The 20837-nt window shown below is 52.2% G+C and overlaps 1 protein-coding gene across 2 annotated transcripts in view; it reads left to right on the top strand.

Moving 5' to 3' along the window:
• The window catches only part of slc12a9 (solute carrier family 12, member 9), a 30371-nt gene extending 10015 nt beyond the window's left edge, over positions 1-20356 (top strand). Inside the window, exons 5-14 of one of the 2 annotated variants that reach the window (XM_031899623.1) lie at positions 1054-1347; positions 1691-1798; positions 12216-12327; positions 12698-12855; positions 13463-13545; positions 14977-15101; positions 16815-17007; positions 17434-17608; positions 17689-17835; positions 18423-20356. In XM_031899623.1, coding sequence (XP_031755483.1) covers positions 1054-1347; positions 1691-1798; positions 12216-12327; positions 12698-12855; positions 13463-13545; positions 14977-15101; positions 16815-17007; positions 17434-17608; positions 17689-17835; positions 18423-19255 — 2228 coding nt within the window. In that variant the 3' untranslated portion in view covers positions 19256-20356. The remainder of the gene's footprint in view (positions 1-1053; positions 1348-1690; positions 1799-12215; positions 12328-12697; positions 12856-13462; positions 13546-14976; positions 15102-16814; positions 17008-17433; positions 17609-17688; positions 17836-18422) is intronic. The other variant, XM_031899624.1, reaches the window with a different exon arrangement.
• Positions 20357-20837: the final 481 nt, after the last annotated feature.

The raw sequence follows: 20837 nt of genomic DNA, 5'->3' as shown, positions 1-20837 counted from the left end.
CCTTTCCTCATTCCTGTACCCCAATATCCCCACGTGTGCCTCTCGCCCTTCCTTTCCTCATTCCTGTACCCCAGTATCCCCACGTGTGCCTCTTGCCCTTCCTTCCCTCTTTCCTGTACCCCAATATCCCCACGTGTGCCTCTCGCCCTTCCTTCCCTCTTTCCTGTACCCCAATATCCCCACATGTGCCTCTCGCCCTTCCTTCCCTCTTTCCTGTACCCCAATATCCCCACGTGTGCCTCTCACCCTTCCTTCCCTCTTTCCTGTACCCCAATATCCCCACATGTGCCTCTCACCCTTCCTTCCCTCTTTCCTGTACCCCAATATCCCCACATGTGCCTCTCGCCCTTCCTTCCCTCTTTCATGTACCCCAGTATCCCCACATGTGCCTCTCACCCTTACATGCTTTCTCTTTTCCCAAATACATCCCTTGTCTCTTTCCCTGTAGGTGTCCCTTATGTACCTCTCTCCCTCCAGCCGTTCCTACACTCTTCTGCTGTCTCTTCCCAGTGCCCCCATGTTGCTTTCCCAATCACTATTCATATTCACTCTGTTTTTTCCTCTATCCGAATTCTCCTGCACCATCAGCCTTACTTTCTCCTATCCTTTTCCCATCACTACCCCCCCCACATTAGACTTGCCCCAATATCCCCTCCCCCCACATTAGACTTTCCCCATTACCCCACCCCCCATATAACACTTGCCCCCACATCCTCTCCCCCCATATAACACTTGCCCCATCATCCTCTCCCCCCATATAACACTTGCCCCGTCATCCTCTCCCCCCATATAACACTTGCCCCGTCATCCTCTCCCCCCATATAACACTTGCCCCGTCATCCTCTCCCCCCATATAACACTTGCCCCGTCATCCTCTCCCCCCATATAACACTTGCCCCGTCATCCTCTCCCCCCATATAACACTTGCCCCGTCATCCTCTCCCCCCATATAACACTTGCCCCATCCTCCTCTCCTTGTCTTACTCTTCTCATTCCATTTCTCTTCCTTCTCTCGTCTCCCCTAATCCTTTCGGTGTTGTTCCTTTGCCTCAGACCCGTCGGGCCCTACGGACTCTCTGCGCTCCCTCCCTCAGGGTTACGGTTACAACTTCCTGTACGCCAGCATCATCCTCCTCCTCTGTATGGCCATCTGTCTGGTTGGGGCCTCCATTTACTCCCAGGCCTCATTTTTCATCTTCTTGTTGGTTTTCGTGGTTCTTCTGACAATTTTGATCAGTTTTCTGGCAGTGAGGCCCCTCACTGTGACCATCCGGCATGGGGGGAATGTGACCTTCACAGGGGTGTACACAGGGATTAACAGCAGCACTCTCCATGATAACCTGCAGGGTAAGTGCCTTATTTCTGCCTCATTAGCTCAGGATTCCCGCTCTCTGTCCCTTCCGTTATCATCTGCCATTTTGCTTTCCTCTCATGTTTTCCTTATGGAGGCTGCCATTATGTGCATCAGAGATAAAGTGGGAGGAGCCTGTACACATTTCTGCAATATGTAATATAAATAATGACTAGCTAATTTCTGTTCGCCTTCCTACATATACATGCCTGAATGGTTTGTGCGCAGTCCCACACTTGTGCGACAGTGAAAGTCAATGGAATTTTAGCATTCTTAATGTCACATGCTCTGCAGGTGATCATGTGACTCGCAACTTTCTCTCTCTCCCACTCTCATTAGCTGATTATTCTCTGGATTATACCACTGGCAACCTCATGAACTTCGCTACTGTCTTTGCTGTAATGTTTAATGGCTGCACTGGCATCATGGCGGGGTGTAACTTGTCTGGTAAGTTATTGTCTCCCCATATATCCCATTTATACTATAGTTACATAGTTACATAGGTTTGAAAAAAGACCACTGTCCATCAAGTTCAACCCATCCAAGTAAACCCAGCACACCTAACCCACACCTACCAATCTATACACTCACATACATAAACTATAAATACACCCACTAGTACTAACTGTAGGTATTAGTATCACAATAGCCTTGGATATTCTGATTGATCAAGAACTCATCCAGGCCCCTCTTATAGGCATTAACAGAATCTGCCATTACCCCATCACTAGGGGCATTCCCCAACCCCCTCACTGCCCTCACCGTGAGGAACCCCCTACCCAACATCCCCCGGCAGGGCATTCCCCAACCCCCTCACTGCCCTCACCGTGAGGAACCCCCTACCCAACATCCCCCGGCAGGGCATTCCCCAACCCCCTCACTGCCCTCACCGTGAGGAACCCCCTACCCAACATCCCCCGGCAGGGCATTCCCCAACCCCTCACTGCCCTCACCGTGAGGAACCCCCTACCCAACATCCCCCGGCAGGGCATTCCCCAACCCCCTCACTGCCCTCACCGTGAGGAACCCCCTACCCAACATCCCCCGGCAGGGCATTCCCCAACCCCCTCACTGCCCTCACCGTGAGGAACCCCCTACCCAACATCCCCCGGCAGGGCATTCCCCCACCCCCTCACTGCCCTCACCATGAGGAACCCCCTACCCAACATCCCCCGGCAGGGCATTCCCCAACCCCCTCACTGCCCTCACCGTGAGGAACCCCCTACCCAACATCCCCCGGCAGGGCATTCCCCCACCCCCTCACTGCCCTCACCGTGAGGAACCCCCTACCCAACATCCCCCGGCAGGGCATTCCCCAACCCCCTCACTGCCCTCACCGTGAGAAACCCCCTACCCAACATCCCCCGGCAGGGCATTCCCCAACCCCCTCACTGCCCTCACCGTGAGGAACCCCCTACCCAACATCCCCCGGCAGGGCATTCCCCAACCCCCTCACTGCCCTCACCGTGAGGAACCCCCTACCCAACATCCCCCGGCAGGGCATTCCCCATCCCCCTCACTGCCCTCACCGTGAGGAACCCCCTACCCAACATCCCCCGGCAGGGCATTCCCCAACCCCCTCACTGCCCTCACCGTGAGGAACCCCCTACCCAACATCCCCCGGCAGGGCATTCCCCAACCCCCTCACTGCCCTCACCGTGAGGAACCCCCTACCCAACATCCCCCGGCAGGGCATTCCCCAACCCCCTCACTGCCCTCACCGTGAGGAACCCCCTACCCAACATCCCCCGGCAGGGCATTCCCCAACCCCCTCACTGCCCTCACCGTGAGGAACCCCCTACCCAACACCCCCCGGCAGGGCATTCCCCAACCCCCTCACTGCCCTCACCGTGAGGAACCCCCTACCCAACACCCCCGGCAGGGCATTCCCCAACCCCCTCACTGCCCTCACCGTGAGGAACCCCCTACCCAACATCCCCCGGCAGGGCATTCCCCAACCCCCTCACTGCCCTCACCGTGAGGAACCCCCTACCCAACATCCCCCGGCAGGGCATTCCCCAACCCCCTCACTGCCCTCACCGTGAGGAACCCCCTACCCAACATCCCCCGGCAGGGTATTCCCCAACCCCCTCACTGCCCTCACCGTGAGGAACCCCCTACCCAACATCCCCCGGCAGGGCATTCCCCAACCCCCTCACTGCCCTCACCGTGAGGAACCCCCTACCCAACATCCCCCGGCAGGGCATTCCCCAACCCCCTCACTGCCCTCACCGTGAGGAACCCCCTACCCAACATCCCCCGGTAGGGCATTCCCCAACCCCCTCACTGCCCTCACCGTGAGGAACCCCCTACCCAACAACCCCCGGCAGGGCATTCCCCAACCCCCTCACTGCCCTCACCGTGAGGAACCCCCTACCCAACATCCCCCGGCAGGGCATTCCCCAACCCCCTCACTGCCCTCACCGTGAGGAACCCCCTACCCAACATCCCCCGGCAGGGCATTCCCCAACCCCCTCACTGCCCTCACCGTGAGGAACCCCCTACCCAACATCCCCCGGCAGGGCATTCCCCAACCCCCTCACTGCCCTCACCGTGAGGAACCCCCTACCCAACATCCCCCGGCAGGGCATTCCCCAGCCCCCTCACTGCCCTCACCGTGAGGAACCCCCTACCCAACATCCCCCGGCAGGGCATTCCCCAACCCCCTCACTGCCCTCACCGTGAGGAACCCCCTACCCAACATCCCCCGGCAGGGCATTCCCCAGCCCCCTCACTGCCCTCACCGTGAGGAACCCCCTACCCAACATCCCCCGGCAGGGCATTCCCCAACCCCCTCACTGCCCTCACCGTGAGGAACCCCCTACCCAACATCCCCCGGCAGGGCATTCCCCAACCCCCTCACTGCCCTCACCGTGAGGAACCCCCTACCCAACATCCCCCGGCAGGGCATTCCCCAACCCCCTCACTGCCCTCACCGTGAGGAACCCCCTACCCAACATCCCCCGGCAGGGCATTCCCCAACCCCCTCACTGCCCTCACCGTGAGGAACCCCCTACCCAACACCCCCCGGCAGGGCATTCCCCAACCCCCTCACTGCCCTCACCGTGAGGAACCCCCTACCCAACATCCCCCGGCAGGGCATTCCCCCACCCCCTCACTGCCCTCACCGTGAGGAACCCCCTACCCAACATCCCCCGGCAGGGCATTCCCCAACCCCCTCACTGCCCTCACCGTGAGAAACCCCCTACCCAACATCCCCTGGCAGGGCATTCCCCAACCCCCTCACTGCCCTCACCGTGAGGAACCCCCTACCCAACATCCCCCGGCAGGGCATTCCCCAACCCCCTCACCGTGAGGAACCCCCTACCCAACATCCCCCGGCAGGCATTCCCCAGCCCCCTCACTGCCCTCACCGTGAGGAACCCCCTACCCAACATCCCCCGGCAGGGCATTCCCCAACCCCCTCACTGCCCTCACCGTGAGGAACCCCCTACCCAACATCCCCCGGCAGGGCATTCCCAACCCCCTCACTGCCCTCACCGTGAGGAACCCCCTACCCAACATCCCCCGGCAGGGCATTCCCCAACCCCCTCACTGCCCTCACCGTGAGGAACCCCCTACCCAACATCCCCCGGCAGGGCATTCCCCAACCCCCTCACTGCCCTCACCGTGAGGAACCCCCTACCCAACATCCCCCGGCAGGGCATTCCCCAGCCCCCTCACTGCCCTCACCGTGAGGAACCCCCTACCCAACATCCCCCGGCAGGGCATTCCCCAACCCCCTCACTGCCCTCACCGTGAGGAACCCCCTACCCAACATCCCCCGGCAGGGCATTCCCAACCCCCTCACTGCCCTCACCGTGAGGAACCCCCTACCCAACACCCCCCGGCAGGGCATTCCCAACCCCCTCACTGCCCTCACCGTGAGGAACCCCCTACCCAACATCCCCCGGCAGGGCATTCCCCAACCCCCTCACTGCCCTCACCGTGAGGAACCCCCTACCCAACATCCCCCGGCAGGGCATTCCCCAACCCCCTCACTGCCCTCACCGTGAGGAACCCCCTACGCTGCTTCAAATGGAAGCTCTGTTCCTCTAATCTATAGGGGGGGCCTCTGGTGCGCTGATTGTTTTTATGGGAAAAAAGAACATCCCCCAACTGCCTATAATCCCCTCTAATGTACTTGTACAGAGTAATCATGTCCCCTCGCAAGCGCCTCTTTTCCAGAGAAAACAACCCCAACCCTGACAGTCTCACCTCATAGTTTAACCCTTCCATCCCCTTAACCAGTTTAGTTGCAGTCTCTGCACTCTCTCCAGCTCATTAATATCCTTCTTAAGGACTGGAGCCCAAAACTGCCCCCCATACTCACTGTTACTGCCCCCCATACTCACTGTTACTGCCCCCCATACTCACTGTTACTGCCCCCCATACTCACTGTCACTGCCCCCCATACTCAAGGTGAGGCCTTACCAGGGACCTATAAAGGGGCAAAATTATGTTCTCATCCCTTGAGTCAATGCCCTTTTTTATACAAGACAGCACTTTATTTGCTTTAGTAGCCACAGAATGACACTGCCTGGAATTAGACAACTTGTTATCAACAAAAACCCCTAGATCCTTCTCCATTAAGGAAACCCCCAACTCACTCCCATTCAGTAGATAGTTTGCGTTTATATTATTTCTACCAAAGGGCATAACTTTGCACTTATCAACATTGAACCTCATTTCCCAGTTTGCTGCCCAGTTATCTAATTTTGTCAAATCGCTCTGCAAAGCGGCACATCCTGCATGGAACTTATAGTTTTGCACAATTTTGTGTCATCAGAAAAAATAGAAACAGTACTGTCTATGCCCCCCCCCAGGTCATTAATAAACAAGTTAAAAAGCAAAGGACCAAGGACTGACCCCTGCGGTACCCACTAACCACACTGGTCCAATTAGAAAATGTTCCATTTCCCCCCACTCTTTGTACTCTATCCTCTATCCAATTACATACTATAGGGCAGTTATAGGGTGTGTGTGTGTCAGTGTATAGGGCACAGTCCCCCCATATATCCCATTTATACTATAGGGCAGTTATAGGGTGTGTGTGTGTCAGTGTATAGGGCACAGTCCCCCCATATATCCCATTTATACTATAGGGCAGTTATAGGGTGTGTGTGTGTCAGTGTATAGGGCACAGTCCCCCCATATATCCCATTTATACTATAGGGCAGTTATAGGGTGTGTGTGTGTCAGTGTATAGGGCACAGTCCCCCCATATATCCCATTTATACTATAGGGCAGTTATAGGGTGTGTGTGTCAGTGTATAGGGCACAATCCCCCCATATATCCCATTTATACTATAGGGCAGTTATAGGGTGTGTGTGTCAGTGTTTAGGGCACAGTCCCCCCCATATATCCCATTTATACTATAGGGCAGTTATAGGGTGTGTGTGTCAGTGTTTAGGGCACAGTCCCCCCCATATATCCCATTTATACTATAGGGCAGTTATAGGGTGTGTGTGTCAGTGTATAGGGCACAATCCCCCCATATATCCCATTTATACTATAGGGCAGTTATAGGGTGTGTGTGTCAGTGTATAGGGCACAGTCCCCCCATATATCCCATTTATACTATAGGGCAGTTATAGGGTGTGTGTGTCAGTGTATAGGGCACAGTCCCCCCATATATCCCATTTATACTATAGGGCAGTTATAGGGTGTGTGTGTGTCAGTGTATAGGGCACAGTCCTCCCATATATCCCATTTATACTATAGGGCAGTTATAGGGTGTGTGTGTGTCAGTGTATAGGGCACAGCCCCCCCATATATCCCATTTATACTAAAGGGCAGTTATAGGGTGTGTGTGTCAGTGTATAGGGCACAGCCCCCCCATATATCCCATTTATACTATAGGGCACTTATAGGGTGTGTGTGTGTGTCAGTGTATAGGGCACAGTCCCCCCATATATCCCATTTATACTATAGGGCAGTTATAGGGTGTGTGTGTGTCAGTGTATAGGGCACAGTCCCCCCATATATCCCATTTATACTATAGGGCAGTTATAGGGTGTGTGTGTGTCAGTGTATAGGGCACAGTCCCCCCATATATCCCATTTATACTATAGGGCAGTTATAGGGTGTGTGTGTGTCAGTGTATAGGGCACAGTCCCCCCATATATCCCATTTATACTATAGGGCAGTTATAGGGTGTGTGTGTGTCAGTGTATAGGGCACAGTCCCCCCATATATCCCATTTATACTATAGGGCAGTTATAGGGTGTGTGTGTGTCAGTGTATAGGGCACAGTCCCCCCATATATCCCATTTATACTATAGGGCAGTTATAGGGTGTGTGTGTGTCAGTGTATAGGGCACAGTCCCCCCATATATCCCATTTATACTATAGGGCAGTTATAGGGTGTGTGTGTCAGTGTATAGGGCACAATCCCCCCATATATCCCATTTATACTATAGGGCAGTTATAGGGTGTGTGTGTCAGTGTTTAGGGCACAGTCCCCCCCATATATCCCATTTATACTATAGGGCAGTTATAGGGTGTGTGTGTCAGTGTTTAGGGCACAGTCCCCCCCATATATCCCATTTATACTATAGGGCAGTTATAGGGTGTGTGTGTCAGTGTATAGGGCACAATCCCCCCATATATCCCATTTATACTATAGGGCAGTTATAGGGTGTGTGTGTCAGTGTATAGGGCACAGTCCCCCATATATCCCATTTATACTATAGGGCAGTTATAGGGTGTGTGTGTCAGTGTATAGGGCACAGTCCCCCCATATATCCCATTTATACTATAGGGCAGTTATAGGGTGTGTGTGTGTCAGTGTATAGGGCACAGTCCTCCCATATATCCCATTTATACTATAGGGCAGTTATAGGGTGTGTGTGTGTCAGTGTATAGGGCACAGCCCCCCCATATATCCCATTTATACTAAAGGGCAGTTATAGGGTGTGTGTGTCAGTGTATAGGGCACAGCCCCCCCATATATCCCATTTATACTATAGGGCACTTATAGGGTGTGTGTGTGTGTCAGTGTATAGGGCACAGTCCCCCCATATATCCCATTTATACTATAGGGCAGTTATAGGGTGTGTGTGTCAGTGTATAGGGCACAGCCCCCCCATATATCCCATTTATACTATAGGGCAGTTATAGGGTGTGTGTGTGTCAGTGTATAGGGCACAGCCCCCCCATATATCCCATTTATACTATAGGGCAGTTATAGGGTGTGTGTGTGTGTGTGTGTGTCAGTGTATAGGGCACAGCCCCCCCATATATCCCATTTATACTATAGGGCAGTTATAGGGTGTGTGTGTGTCAGTGTTTAGGGCACAGCCCCCCCATATATCCCATTTATACTATAGGGCAGTTATAGGGTGTGTGTGTGTGTGTGTCAGTGTATAGGGCACAGTCCCCCCATATATCCCATTTATACTATAGGGCAGTTATAGGGTGTGTGTGTCAGTGTATAGGGCACAGTCTCCCCATATATCCCATTTATACTATAGGGCAGTTATAGGGTGTGTGTGTCAGTGTATAGGGCACAGTCCCCCCATATATCCCATTTATACTATAGGGCAGTTATAGGGTGTGTGTGTGTATGTGTGTGTGTGTGTGTCAGTGTATAGGGCACAGTCCCCCCATATATCCCATTGATACTATAGGGCAGTTATAGGGTGTGTGTGTCAGTGTATAGGGCACAGTCTCCCCATATATCCCATTTATACTATAGGGCAGTTATAGGGTGTGTGTGTCAGTGTATAGGGCACAGTCCCCCCATATATCCCATTTATACTATAGGGCAGTTATAGGGTGTGTGTGTGTGTCAGTGTATAGGGCACAGTCCCCCCCATATATCCCATTTATACTATAGGGCAGTTATAGGGTGTGTGTGTGTGTCAGTGTATAGGGCACAGTCCCCCCCATATATCCCATTTATACTATAGGGCAGTTATAGGGTGTGTGTGTCAGTGTATAGGGCACAGTCCCCCCATATATCCCATTGATACTATAGGGCAGTTATAGGGTGTGTGTGTCAGTGTATAGGGCACAGCCCCCCCATATATCCCATTTATACTATAGGGCAGTTATAGGGTGTGTGTGTGTCAGTGTTTAGGGCACAGCCCCCCCATATATCCCATTTATACTATAGGGCAGTTATAGGGTGTGTGTGTGTGTGTGTCAGTGTATAGGGCACAGTCCCCCCATATATCCCATTTATACTATAGGGCAGTTATAGGGTGTGTGTGTCAGTGTATAGGGCACAGTCTCCCCATATATCCCATTTATACTATAGGGCAGTTATAGGGTGTGTGTGTCAGTGTATAGGGCACAGTCCCCCCATATATCCCATTTATACTATAGGGCAGTTATAGGGTGTGTGTGTGTATGTGTGTGTGTGTGTGTGTCAGTGTATAGGGCACAGTCCCCCCATATATCCCATTGATACTATAGGGCAGTTATAGGGTGTGTGTGTCAGTGTATAGGGCACAGTCTCCCCATATATCCCATTTATACTATAGGGCAGTTATAGGGTGTGTGTGTCAGTGTATAGGGCACAGTCCCCCCATATATCCCATTTATACTATAGGGCAGTTATAGGGTGTGTGTGTGTCAGTGTATAGGGCACAGTCCCCCCCATATATCCCATTGATACTATAGGGCAGTTATAGGGTGTGTGTGTCAGTGTATAGGGCACAGTCTCCCCATATATCCCATTGATACTATAGGGCAGTTATAGGGTGTGTGTGTGTCAGTGTATAGGGCACAGTCCCCCCCATATATCCCATTTATACTATAGGGCAGTTATAGGGTGTGTGTGTGTCAGTGTATAGGGCACAGTCCCCCCCATATATCCCATTTATACTATAGGGCAGTTATAGGGTGTGTGTGTCAGTGTATAGGGCACAGTCCCCCCCATATATTCCCATTTATACTATAGGGCAGTTATAGGGTGTGTGTGTCAGTGTATAGGGCACAGTCCCCCCATATATCCCATTGATACTATAGGGCAGTTATAGGGTGTGTGTGTCAGTGTATAGGGCACAGTCTCCCCATATATCCCATTGATACTATAGGGCAGTTATAGGGTGTGTGTGTCAGTGTATAGGGCACAGTCCCCCCATATATCCCATTTATACTATAGGGCAGTTATAGGGTGTGTGTGTGTGTCAGTGTATAGGGCACAGTCCCCCCCATATATCCCATTTATACTATAGGGCAGTTATAGGGTGTGTGTGTCAGTGTATAGGGCACAGTCCCCCCATATATCCCATTTATACTTTAGGGCAGTTATAGGGTGTGTGTGTGTGTCAGTGTATAGGGCACAGTCTCCCCATATATCCCATTTATACTATAGGGCAGTTATAGGGTGTGTGTGTGTCAGTGTATAGGGCACAGTCCCCCCATATATCCCATTTATACTATAGGGCAGTTATAGGGTGTGTGTGTCAGTGTATAGGGCACAGCCCCCCCATATATCCAATTTATACTATAGGGCAGTTATAGGGTGTGTGTGTGTCAGTGTTTAGGGCACAGTCCCCCCATATATCCCATTTATACTATAGGGCAGTTATAGGGTGTGTGTGTCAGTGTATAGGGCACAGTCCCCCCATATATCCCATTTATACTATAGGGCAGTTATAGGGTGTGTGTGTCAGTGTATAGGGCACAGTCCCCCCATATATCCCATTTATACTATAGGGCAGTTATAGGGTGTGTGTGTCAGTGTATAGGGCACAGTCCCCCCATATATCCCATTTATACTATAGGGCAGTTATAGGGTGTGTGTGTGTCAGTGTATAGGGCACAGTCCCCCCATATATCCCATTTATACTATAGGGCAGTTATAGGGTGTGTGTGTGTCAGTGTATAGGGCACAGCCCCCCCATATATCCCATTTATACTAAAGGGCAGTTATAGGGTGTGTGTGTCAGTGTATAGGGCACAGCCCCCCCATATATCCCATTTATACTATAGGGCACTTATAGGGTGTGTGTGTGTGTGTCAGTGTATAGGGCACAGTCCCCCCATATATCCCATTTATACTATAGGGCAGTTATAGGGTGTGTGTGTGTGTCAGTGTATAGGGCACAGTCCCCCCCATATATCCCATTTATACTATAGGGCAGTTATAGGGTGTGTGTGTGTCAGTGTATAGGGCACAGTCTCCCCATATATCCCATTTATACTATAGGGCAGTTATAGGGTGTGTGTGTGTCAGTGTATAGGGTACAGTCCCCCCATATATCCCATTTATACTATAGGGCAGTTATAGGGTGTGTGTGTGTCAGTGTATAGGGCACAGTCCCCCCCATATATCCCATTTATACTATAGGGCAGTTATAGGGTGTGTGTGTCAGTGTATAGGGCACAGTCCCCCCATATATCCCATTTATACTATAGGGCAGTTATAGGGTGTGTGTGTGTCAGTGTATAGGGCACAGTCCCCCCATATATCCCATTTATACTATAGGGCAGTTATAGGGTGTGTGTGTGTCAGTGTATAGGGCACAGTCCCCCCATATATCCCATTTATACTATAGGGCAGTTATAGGGTGTGTGTGTCAGTGTATAGGGCACAGTCCCCCCCATATATCCCATTTATACTATAGGGCAGTTATAGGGTGTGTGTGTGTCAGTGTATAGGGCACAGTCCCCCCATATATCCCATTTATACTATAGGGCAGTTATAGGGTGATAGTGTATTGGGTACAGTCCCAATTTATACCAGCAGGGGGCAGTGTATCTAGATGAGTTACAGCAGTATGAAGAAATGTTGATTGTAAGTTCTGATGACACCTTCCCATACACTTTCCTGTGGACCATGATATAATTATGTTCCTACTGCTCTGATTTGACAGAACCTTTTCTCCTTACTCCTTGTGCCTATTACAGGGGAGCTGAAGCAGCCCAGTCGTTCCATCCCTATAGGAACCATTATTGCCGTTATTATCACCTTCTTTGTCTACCTGATACTCTTCATCTTCACTGCTCTGACCTGTGACAGGTAAGAGAGGGGTTCTGGTCCTTAGTCGGTTGGTCTGTCTGAAATGTTCTTTCCTTAGTGGCGCCTGTGGGGATGGAAATTCTCTGGCTCAGCCTTTGTCCAAAGGTCAGAACCACCGGTGAAGGAGAAGCCTCTATTATTTGTGGCAGGCAGTCTTGCATTCAAATCACTTCCTGGTTGCTAGGGTAAATACCACCTTAGCAACCAGCTACTGAAATACCAAACTGGTGAACTGTTGAACAAAAAGTTAATTAACTGAAAAACTACAGAAATTTTTTTAAAATAAACTGATGGTGCTTAACTGCATCACCCAGCCCATTGGGTTTAATAAGGATCCTTACAGCCACTGATTTCACCATTTCTCTTCCAGGACGCTGCTCAGGGAGGATTATGGGTTCTTCCGGCCCATAAACATCTGGCCTCCATTTGTTCTGATTGGGGTGTACGCCACGTCTCTCTCTGCCTCCATGAGCACTCTCATTGGAGCCTCTCGCATCTTGCACGCTTTAGCTAAGGATGATCTCTTCGGTGAGTGCGCACTCCCTTTCAAACTGGCAACTGACCCCCCCGGCCTCCTGCCTGCTCCCCACACACTGCCCCCCGGCCTCCTGCCTGTTCCCCACACCATGCCCCCACCGGCCTCCTGCCTGCTCACCACACCATGCCCCCCCCCTGGCCTCCTGCCTGCTCCCAACACCATGCCCCCCCCCCCCTGGCCTCCTGCCTGCTCCCCACACACTGCCCCCCCCCCCCGGCCTGCTGCCCACACCATGACCCCCCCCGGCCTCCTGCCTGCTCCCAACACCATGCCCCCCCCCCTGGCCTCTCCCCACACACTGCCCCCCCCCTGGCCTGCTGCCCACACCATGACCCCCCCCCCCCCGGCCTCCTGCCTGCTCCCAACACCATGCCCCCCCCCCCTGGCCTCCTGCCTGCTCCCCACACACTGCCCCCCCCCCTGGCCTGCTGCCCACACCATGACCCCCCCCCCGGCCTCCTGCCTGCTCACCATGCCCCCCCGGCCTCCTGCCTGCTCCCCACACCATGCCCCCACCCCCGGCCTCCTGCCTGCTGCCCACACCATGCCCCCCCGACTTCACTAGTGATCTCTGTGTTTCTATCCTGCGGTTTCTAGGGGTCCTACTGGCTCCGGCCAAACTAGTGTCCAAAGGAGGAAATCCCTGGGGAGCGGTGATCTACACCTGGGCCTTGGTGCAGGTCAGATATACAGTAGATTGTTACTTTTCATCCTCTCTATTAAACCAGCGTCCATATTCTCTCCCAGAAATGCACAGTTTCATCTTAACCTGCAGGGGGAGCTCTGCAACAGGAACATAAAGACAATTGGGTTTCATTTACGCCCACAAGTGCCCTGAGCAAAGTGCCGTTCTGAGCACAATCGTCATGTTCATACAATTCCAGTGTCACTGAGCGCACAAACAGGCGATTCTCTGCAGGCTTGGTCTAACTCACCAAAAATGGACGCAACTGCATGCGCACTTTGTTTCAACTCAGGCGCAGTTAATTACTAATGCAAGAAGCCTGACTGGTACAGTGTAAAAATAAAGTAAATATAGGGGGCTATATAAAGGAAGAAGTGATGGGGGGAAATGAGCCGCTTAAGCTTTGTGGGCGGAGCTTTTCACAGACTGTAATCAGCAGATTAATGGTAGGGGCAGCTATAGACCTCCTAATGTAAGTGAGGAAGAGGCTCAGCTCCTGTTGTAATTAAAAAAAGCTGTTAGTTTGGGGCATGTGATGATATAGAGTTTAATTACTGGAGTAACGGTACTGCCGGGGCAGTTAATGGGAACAAGTTTGTAAATCGGCAATCAGGTAGGCAAAAACAGAAAATGAGGAGCTGATTGCTGCACAGATTAAGACTAACCCCAAAAAGGTTTAACAGTAAATAATGGAAATAATGTGGAAATAACAGCTATTTGTACGTGGGTAGGAAACTGGCACAGAGGGGGGTGTCACTGGTACTGTCTCTACTGGGAGTAGGGTTCTTAGTGGGGTCCCACATGGTTCTGTATTGGGGCCACTAATTCATTAATGACATGGGGGGCACTGTTAGTAATGCATCAGTGTTTGCAGATGGCACAGAACTCTGCCGCCCAATTTATACCCCCCAAGGTGTGGCACCTTACAGCAGGCTCTGGGCAACCTGGCACTCTGGGCGGCTAAGTGGCACATGGGATTCAGTGTGGGTAAATGCACCCGGGGGTAACAATCTTCCCTCACTTATACCCTTAATGGGACTGCACTGGGCAAATCCATAATGGAGAAGGAGCCGGGAGTACTTGCGGGTAATAAACTAGACTGTAGCAAGCAATGGGTTAATGAAAATAGCTCTTAGTACAAGGTGACCCAGGGACTGGTCCAGTTGCATCTTGGAGTCAGGAGGGAATTTTCCCCCCTCTGAGGCAAATTAGAGAGGGTTTAGAAGGGGTATTTGGGCCCCTCTGGATCAGTAGCAGTTGGGCAACTGTAATTGTCTTTCCCTCGGAAATGATGTAGAACCTCCCACATTGGCTGGCTCATTGGTTGCTAGGGTCACCAACGCCAGTAACTAAGCACTGGTCTAACATGGTACAACCCACCTTGGCACTCGCGCTGGGATTTGGCATTTCTGTATTTGTCTTTCAGCTGGTGCTGCTGGCAGGGAAACTGAACACCATTGCCGGCATCGTCACCGTCTTCTACCTCATTGCCTACGCGGCAATAGACTTGGCTTGCCTGGCACTGGAGTGGGCATCGGCACCCAACTTCCGGTACGTGGTAAGAGCCCACCCATACAGGCACCCATACAGAGACCTATACAGACACCTATACAGGCACCCATACAGACACCTATACAGACACATATACAGACACCCATACAGACACCTATACAGGCACCCATACAGACACCTATACAGACACATATACAGACACATATACAGGCACCTATACAGACACCTATACAGGCACCTATACAGACACCCATACGGACGCCCATACAGACACCCATACGGACACATATACAGACACCCATACGGACACATATACAGACACCCATACAGGCACCCGTACAGACACCCATACGAACACATATACAGGCACCTATACAGGCACCCATACAGGCACCTATACAGACACATATACAGACACCCATACGGACGCCCATACGGACACATATACAGGCACCCGTACAGACACATATACAGACACCCATACAGACACATATACAGACACATATACAGGCACCCATACGGACGCCCATACAGAAACCCATACGGACACATATACAGGCACCCATACAGACACATATACAGACACCCATATGAACACATATACAGGCACCTATACAGACACATATACAGACACCCATACGGACGCCCATACAGACACCCATACGGACACATATACAGGCACCCGTACAGACACATATACAGACCCCCATACAGACACATATACAGGCACCCATACGGACGCCCATACGGACACATATACAGACACATATACAGGCACCCATACGGACGCCCATACAGAAACCCATACGGACACCCATACAGACACCCATACAGACACATATACAGACACCTATACAGGCACCTATACAGACACATATACAGACACCCATACGGACGCCCATACAGACACCCATACGGACACATATACAGGCACCCGTACAGACACATATACAGACACCCATACAGACACATATACAGGCACCCATACGGACGCCCATACGGACACATATACAGGCACCCATACGGACGCCCATACAGAAACCCATACGGACACATATACAGGCACCCGTACAGACACATATACAGGCACCCATATGGACGCCCATACGGACACATATATGGGCACCCATACAGACACATATACAGGCACCCATACGGACGCCCATACAGACGCCCATACAGACACATATACGGACACGTACACAGGCACCCATATGGACGCCCATACGGACACATATACGGGCACCCATACAGACACATATACAGGCACCCATACAGACGCCCATACGGACACATATACGGAAACCCATACAGACACGTATACAGACACATATACAGACACCCATACAGGCGCCCATACGGACACATATACGGAAACCCATACAGACACGTATACAGACACATATACAGGCACCCATACAGACGCCCATACGGACACATATACGGAAACCCATACAGACACGTATACAGACACATATACAGACACCCATACAGGCGCCCATACGGATACATGTACGGACACATATATACAGACAACCATACAGGCACCCATACGGACACATATACAGACACCCATACAAACACCCATACGGACACATATACGGACCCCCATACGGACACATATACGGACCCCCATACGGACACATATACGGACACCCATACAGACACATATACAGACGCCCATACAGACACCCATACAGACACGGGGTGACGGCCGTAACAATGACTTCTACCAATATGCCCCCCCCCCAGGCCCACCTTCCGGCTCTTCTCCTGGCACACCTGCCTACTGGGAATCCTAAGCTGCCTGGTGATGATGTTCCTGATTAACCCCGCCTATGCCTCGGGAAGCATCGTCCTCCTCCTCCTCCTGCTCGGCTCCATTCACTTCCGGAGCTCAAGTAGCAGCTGGGGGTACATAAGTCAGGCTCTGATCTTCCATCAGGTAAGTGCTTTGGGTACCTGAGACTGAGCAGGGCAAAGCTATGGGCAATATAACCCTTACAGTTACTGAACTGGGGGTCTCTCAGACTCTATAAAGGCCCTTACACAGGGGTGTTACCCGTGTAATGAACTCTTCCTTATCTCACAGCCTGCAGCTGGGGGAAGAACTCCAAGCACTGCTAATGTATGCAGATTATGCTGGCTACAAAGGGAATGTCACTTGTGATTTAGGAGGGCAGTGGGACTTAAGGAGACAAAATATAACCGAGTATTGGGGTGGAATGTGCAGTAGAATTGGGGTGCCAGTGCGGGATCGGGGTGCCAACTCCAAATAAGTTATTTGGCCCCTGTGCTAACTAAAGGGGCCCTCCCTTCTTGATTCTTTCGTTGGATGGGAAATCTCATTGGTGGATTCTGCCCCCCCCAGGTGCGTAAGTACCTCCTCCTGCTGGATGTGCGCAAAGACCACGTGAAGTTCTGGCGGCCGCAGATCCTGCTCATGGTGTCCAACCCTCGCACCTCCTGCCAACTCATCAAGTTTGTCAATGACCTGAAGAAGGGCGGCCTGTATATCCTGGGGCACGTGGAGACGGGGGACCTGGGTGAGCTTTCTCTTGCTGATATGTGGGTAACTGCCCCAGGGCCCCCCCTGCATTGTCACTGTCCCCCCCTTTCTCCGCAGACACCCTCCCCTCTGACCCGGTGCAGACCCATTACAGCTTTTGGCTCAGTCTGGTGGATAAGCTGAACGTCAAGGCCTTTGTGGATCTGACTCTGTGCCCGTCTGTCCGGCAAGGAGCTCAGCATCTCCTGCGCATCACCGGCCTGGGTAGGTTTCCTCTTCTTCTGCCCCAGCCCTTGTTGCCCCCCGGCATTGGCATTACTCACGTTCCACCTGTTCAGTTCTATTCTCCCCACACTCAATGGGTCGCATTATTATTCCTGCTACTTTTATTATGTTATAGAATGGCCTATTCCTAGCAACTTTGCAATTGGTCTTCATTATTTATCTTTTATCGTTTTTTAACTATTTACCTTCTTCTTCTAACTCTCTGCAGCTTTCAAATGGGGGTCACTGACCCCGGCAGCCAAACCCTATTGCTCTGTGAGGCTCCAGTTTTATTGTTATTGTTACTTTTTATTCCTTATCTTTCTATTCAGCCCCTCTCTATTCATATTCCCATCTCTTGCTCAAACCACTGCCTAGTTGTTAGGGTAAATAAGACCCTAGCAACCAGATAGCTGCTAAAATATCAAATGGGAAACCATCAAAAATTAAGAAATGAAGACCAATTGCAGATTGCCTCAAATTATCGATGTATGCATCATGTAATGTAAAGGGGAACTAGCCCTGTAATACCCCCCTTTTGCCCTCTCCACTCCCTATATAAATGCTTTGCCCCATCTTTTATACAGGGGGCATGAAGCCCAACACATTGGTCCTTGGTTTCTATGACGACGCCTCCCCGGATGACTACTTCCTGCAGGACCAGTTGTTCAGCCCGAGCCTGTCCCCTAAGGACGACGCATTTGGAGTGGACGCCACATCATTGCAGGCTCACTTCCCCCCGGCCCGGGACCCGGAGACCCCGCGCCTCCTTCCGGCCAATGATTACGTGGCCATGATCTGCGACGCTCTGAAGATGCACAAGAACATTGTTCTGGCCCGGAACTTCCCTCTCTTAGTGCGACCCGAAGCCTCAAGCCCCGCCATGTACATCGACGTGTGGCCCCTGGACCTGCTTCGGCCCCAGGCTTCGGCCTACGTCGACGTCTGCAGCCTTTTCCTCCTACAAATGGCGTGTATTCTGAACATGGCCGCCTCGTGGCGCCGCTTCCAGCTGCGGGTCTTTCTGTGCGTGGAGTCCAGAGGCGGAGGCGGCAGCGACGGGGCGAGCGGCTGGATCGCGGCCGAGGCCAAGTTCCGGGAGCTGCTGAGCAAGCTGCGGATTCGGGCGCTGATCCGAGTGGTGGCCTGGGACAGGGTCGCGGCGCTCCGTGGGCCCAATGCTGAAGGGCAGGCCCTGAACCGCGAGCCCATCTCGTGTGAATACCTCAAGGCGGCCAACCGCGCGGTGGAGGAGGAAGGAGGGGCGGAGACAGGGGTGCGGTTCCTCTATCTGCCCCGGCCCCCGGCCGACCCCGCCCTGCACCAACGGTACCTGGAGGAACTGGACACCCTGACGGGCGGACTGGGCCCGACGTTACTCATTCACGGCCTGACTCCCGTTACCTGCACCGAGCTCTAACGGCCCCCCTGTGGCGCTCAGACTGCTACGTTACTATGGCAACCCCAACTAACCTCAGTCACCCCCCCCCCCCACCTTGTTCTGCACTCAGACTTGCACCCCTCTAGGGCATTATTAACCACTAATGTTCCGCACTGCTCCGCCGCGTCCTCCATTGGGCCACACTTCCAGCACCATTCCCAGAATCCTTTGCCACACTCCACCAATCGGTGCCAAGGTTTGCTTCCTTTTTGGGTAATGCACTCGTCACATTCCCAGAATCCTTTGGGACCCTCGTTTATTTCCTTTTTTTTCCACCAATGAATGAGCTGAATGTGTCGCTGCTTTTGCATTTAAACACAAACGGATGGCCTTTGTGCCCCCCCACCTTCCCAGAATCCTTTGGGGGGGGCATCTTACTAACACTTTACTGCTCTCCTAACGAAGTTCCATAATGTAGCGAGAAGGGCAAATGAGTTTCTAATTGACATGTTTTATTATTCAGCGATATCCTTATGTTATATAGAAGGGGTTGTGGGGCCAATACTGTGCTTTTTGCTGTTATTTATTAACAAGTTGGAGTTCCCATTAACCAATTGCCCCGTGTTTGGCACACGATGCCCCTCCCTGGGGCAGAAAGCTCTTCCTATGTGCGGAGGGAAATGCCCGGCCTTTATTATAAGGATCACTGGGGGGATATTTATTTAGTAAATAATATAACGAGTAGATAACAATAACCCCTCCCTCACTCACACTCACTCCCTCACTCACACTCACTATGGAACTGGTGACTATAGAGAGGTTGATGTTGTAGAAGATTCCGCCAGGTTGCTTTGTATCCACTTGTTCTTCCGGTACCTTCTCCCTCCCAGGGGCACAAGCTTCTCTAGGGGGGGGCGGGGCCTGCGGCCAAAAGAAGGTTCCTCATTGGTCCTTATCCTCCCTCCTGCGGGAGCTGCACTTTAGCCGTTGCTATGGGATTTGCCTTATACATTGCGCCTGTGGGAGGGTCGCCAATGATCTTCTCGTGACTGTTACGTTCTTTTATGTCTCGCGTTTCTCTTTTAAATGCTTTTTTTTAATATGTAAGATTTGGACACTTAATAAAAGGAATAAACCGCCCAAGTGGTGATGTCTGTGCGTTGGCTGCGCGGCGCTGCCCGACTGAACCAGAACCAGACAGGAACCAGCTGCAGCCTCAGTCCCACCTCAATAACCTTCCCCTCCACTCTCAGCCATCAGAGTTCTCCAGTCCCACCCACTGCGTGAGTCAGACTCCCTGCCCCTCCCCCTGTAAGCTTCCATCAGAGTGCTCCAGTCCCACCCACTGCGTGAGTCACAGACTCCCTGCCCCTCCCCTATAAGCTTCCATCAGAGTGCTCCAGTCCCACCCACTGCGTGAGTCACAGACTCCCTGCCCCTCCCCTATAAGCTTCCATCAGAGTGCTCCAGGCCCACCCACTGCGTGAGTCAGACTCCCTGCCCCTCCCCCTGTAAGCTTCCATCAGAGTGTTCTAGTCCCACCCGCTGCTTGAGCCACAAACTCCCTGCCCCTCCCCTATAAGCTGCCATCAGAGTGTTCTAGTCCCACCCACTGCCTGAG

The sequence above is a fragment of the Xenopus tropicalis genome, chromosome 3 (genome assembly GCF_000004195.4).
Source record: "Xenopus tropicalis strain Nigerian chromosome 3, UCB_Xtro_10.0, whole genome shotgun sequence".
In the NCBI taxonomy this organism is placed as follows: Eukaryota; Metazoa; Chordata; class Amphibia; order Anura; family Pipidae; genus Xenopus; species Xenopus tropicalis.
This window is presented reverse-complemented; position numbering and strand designations above follow the sequence as displayed.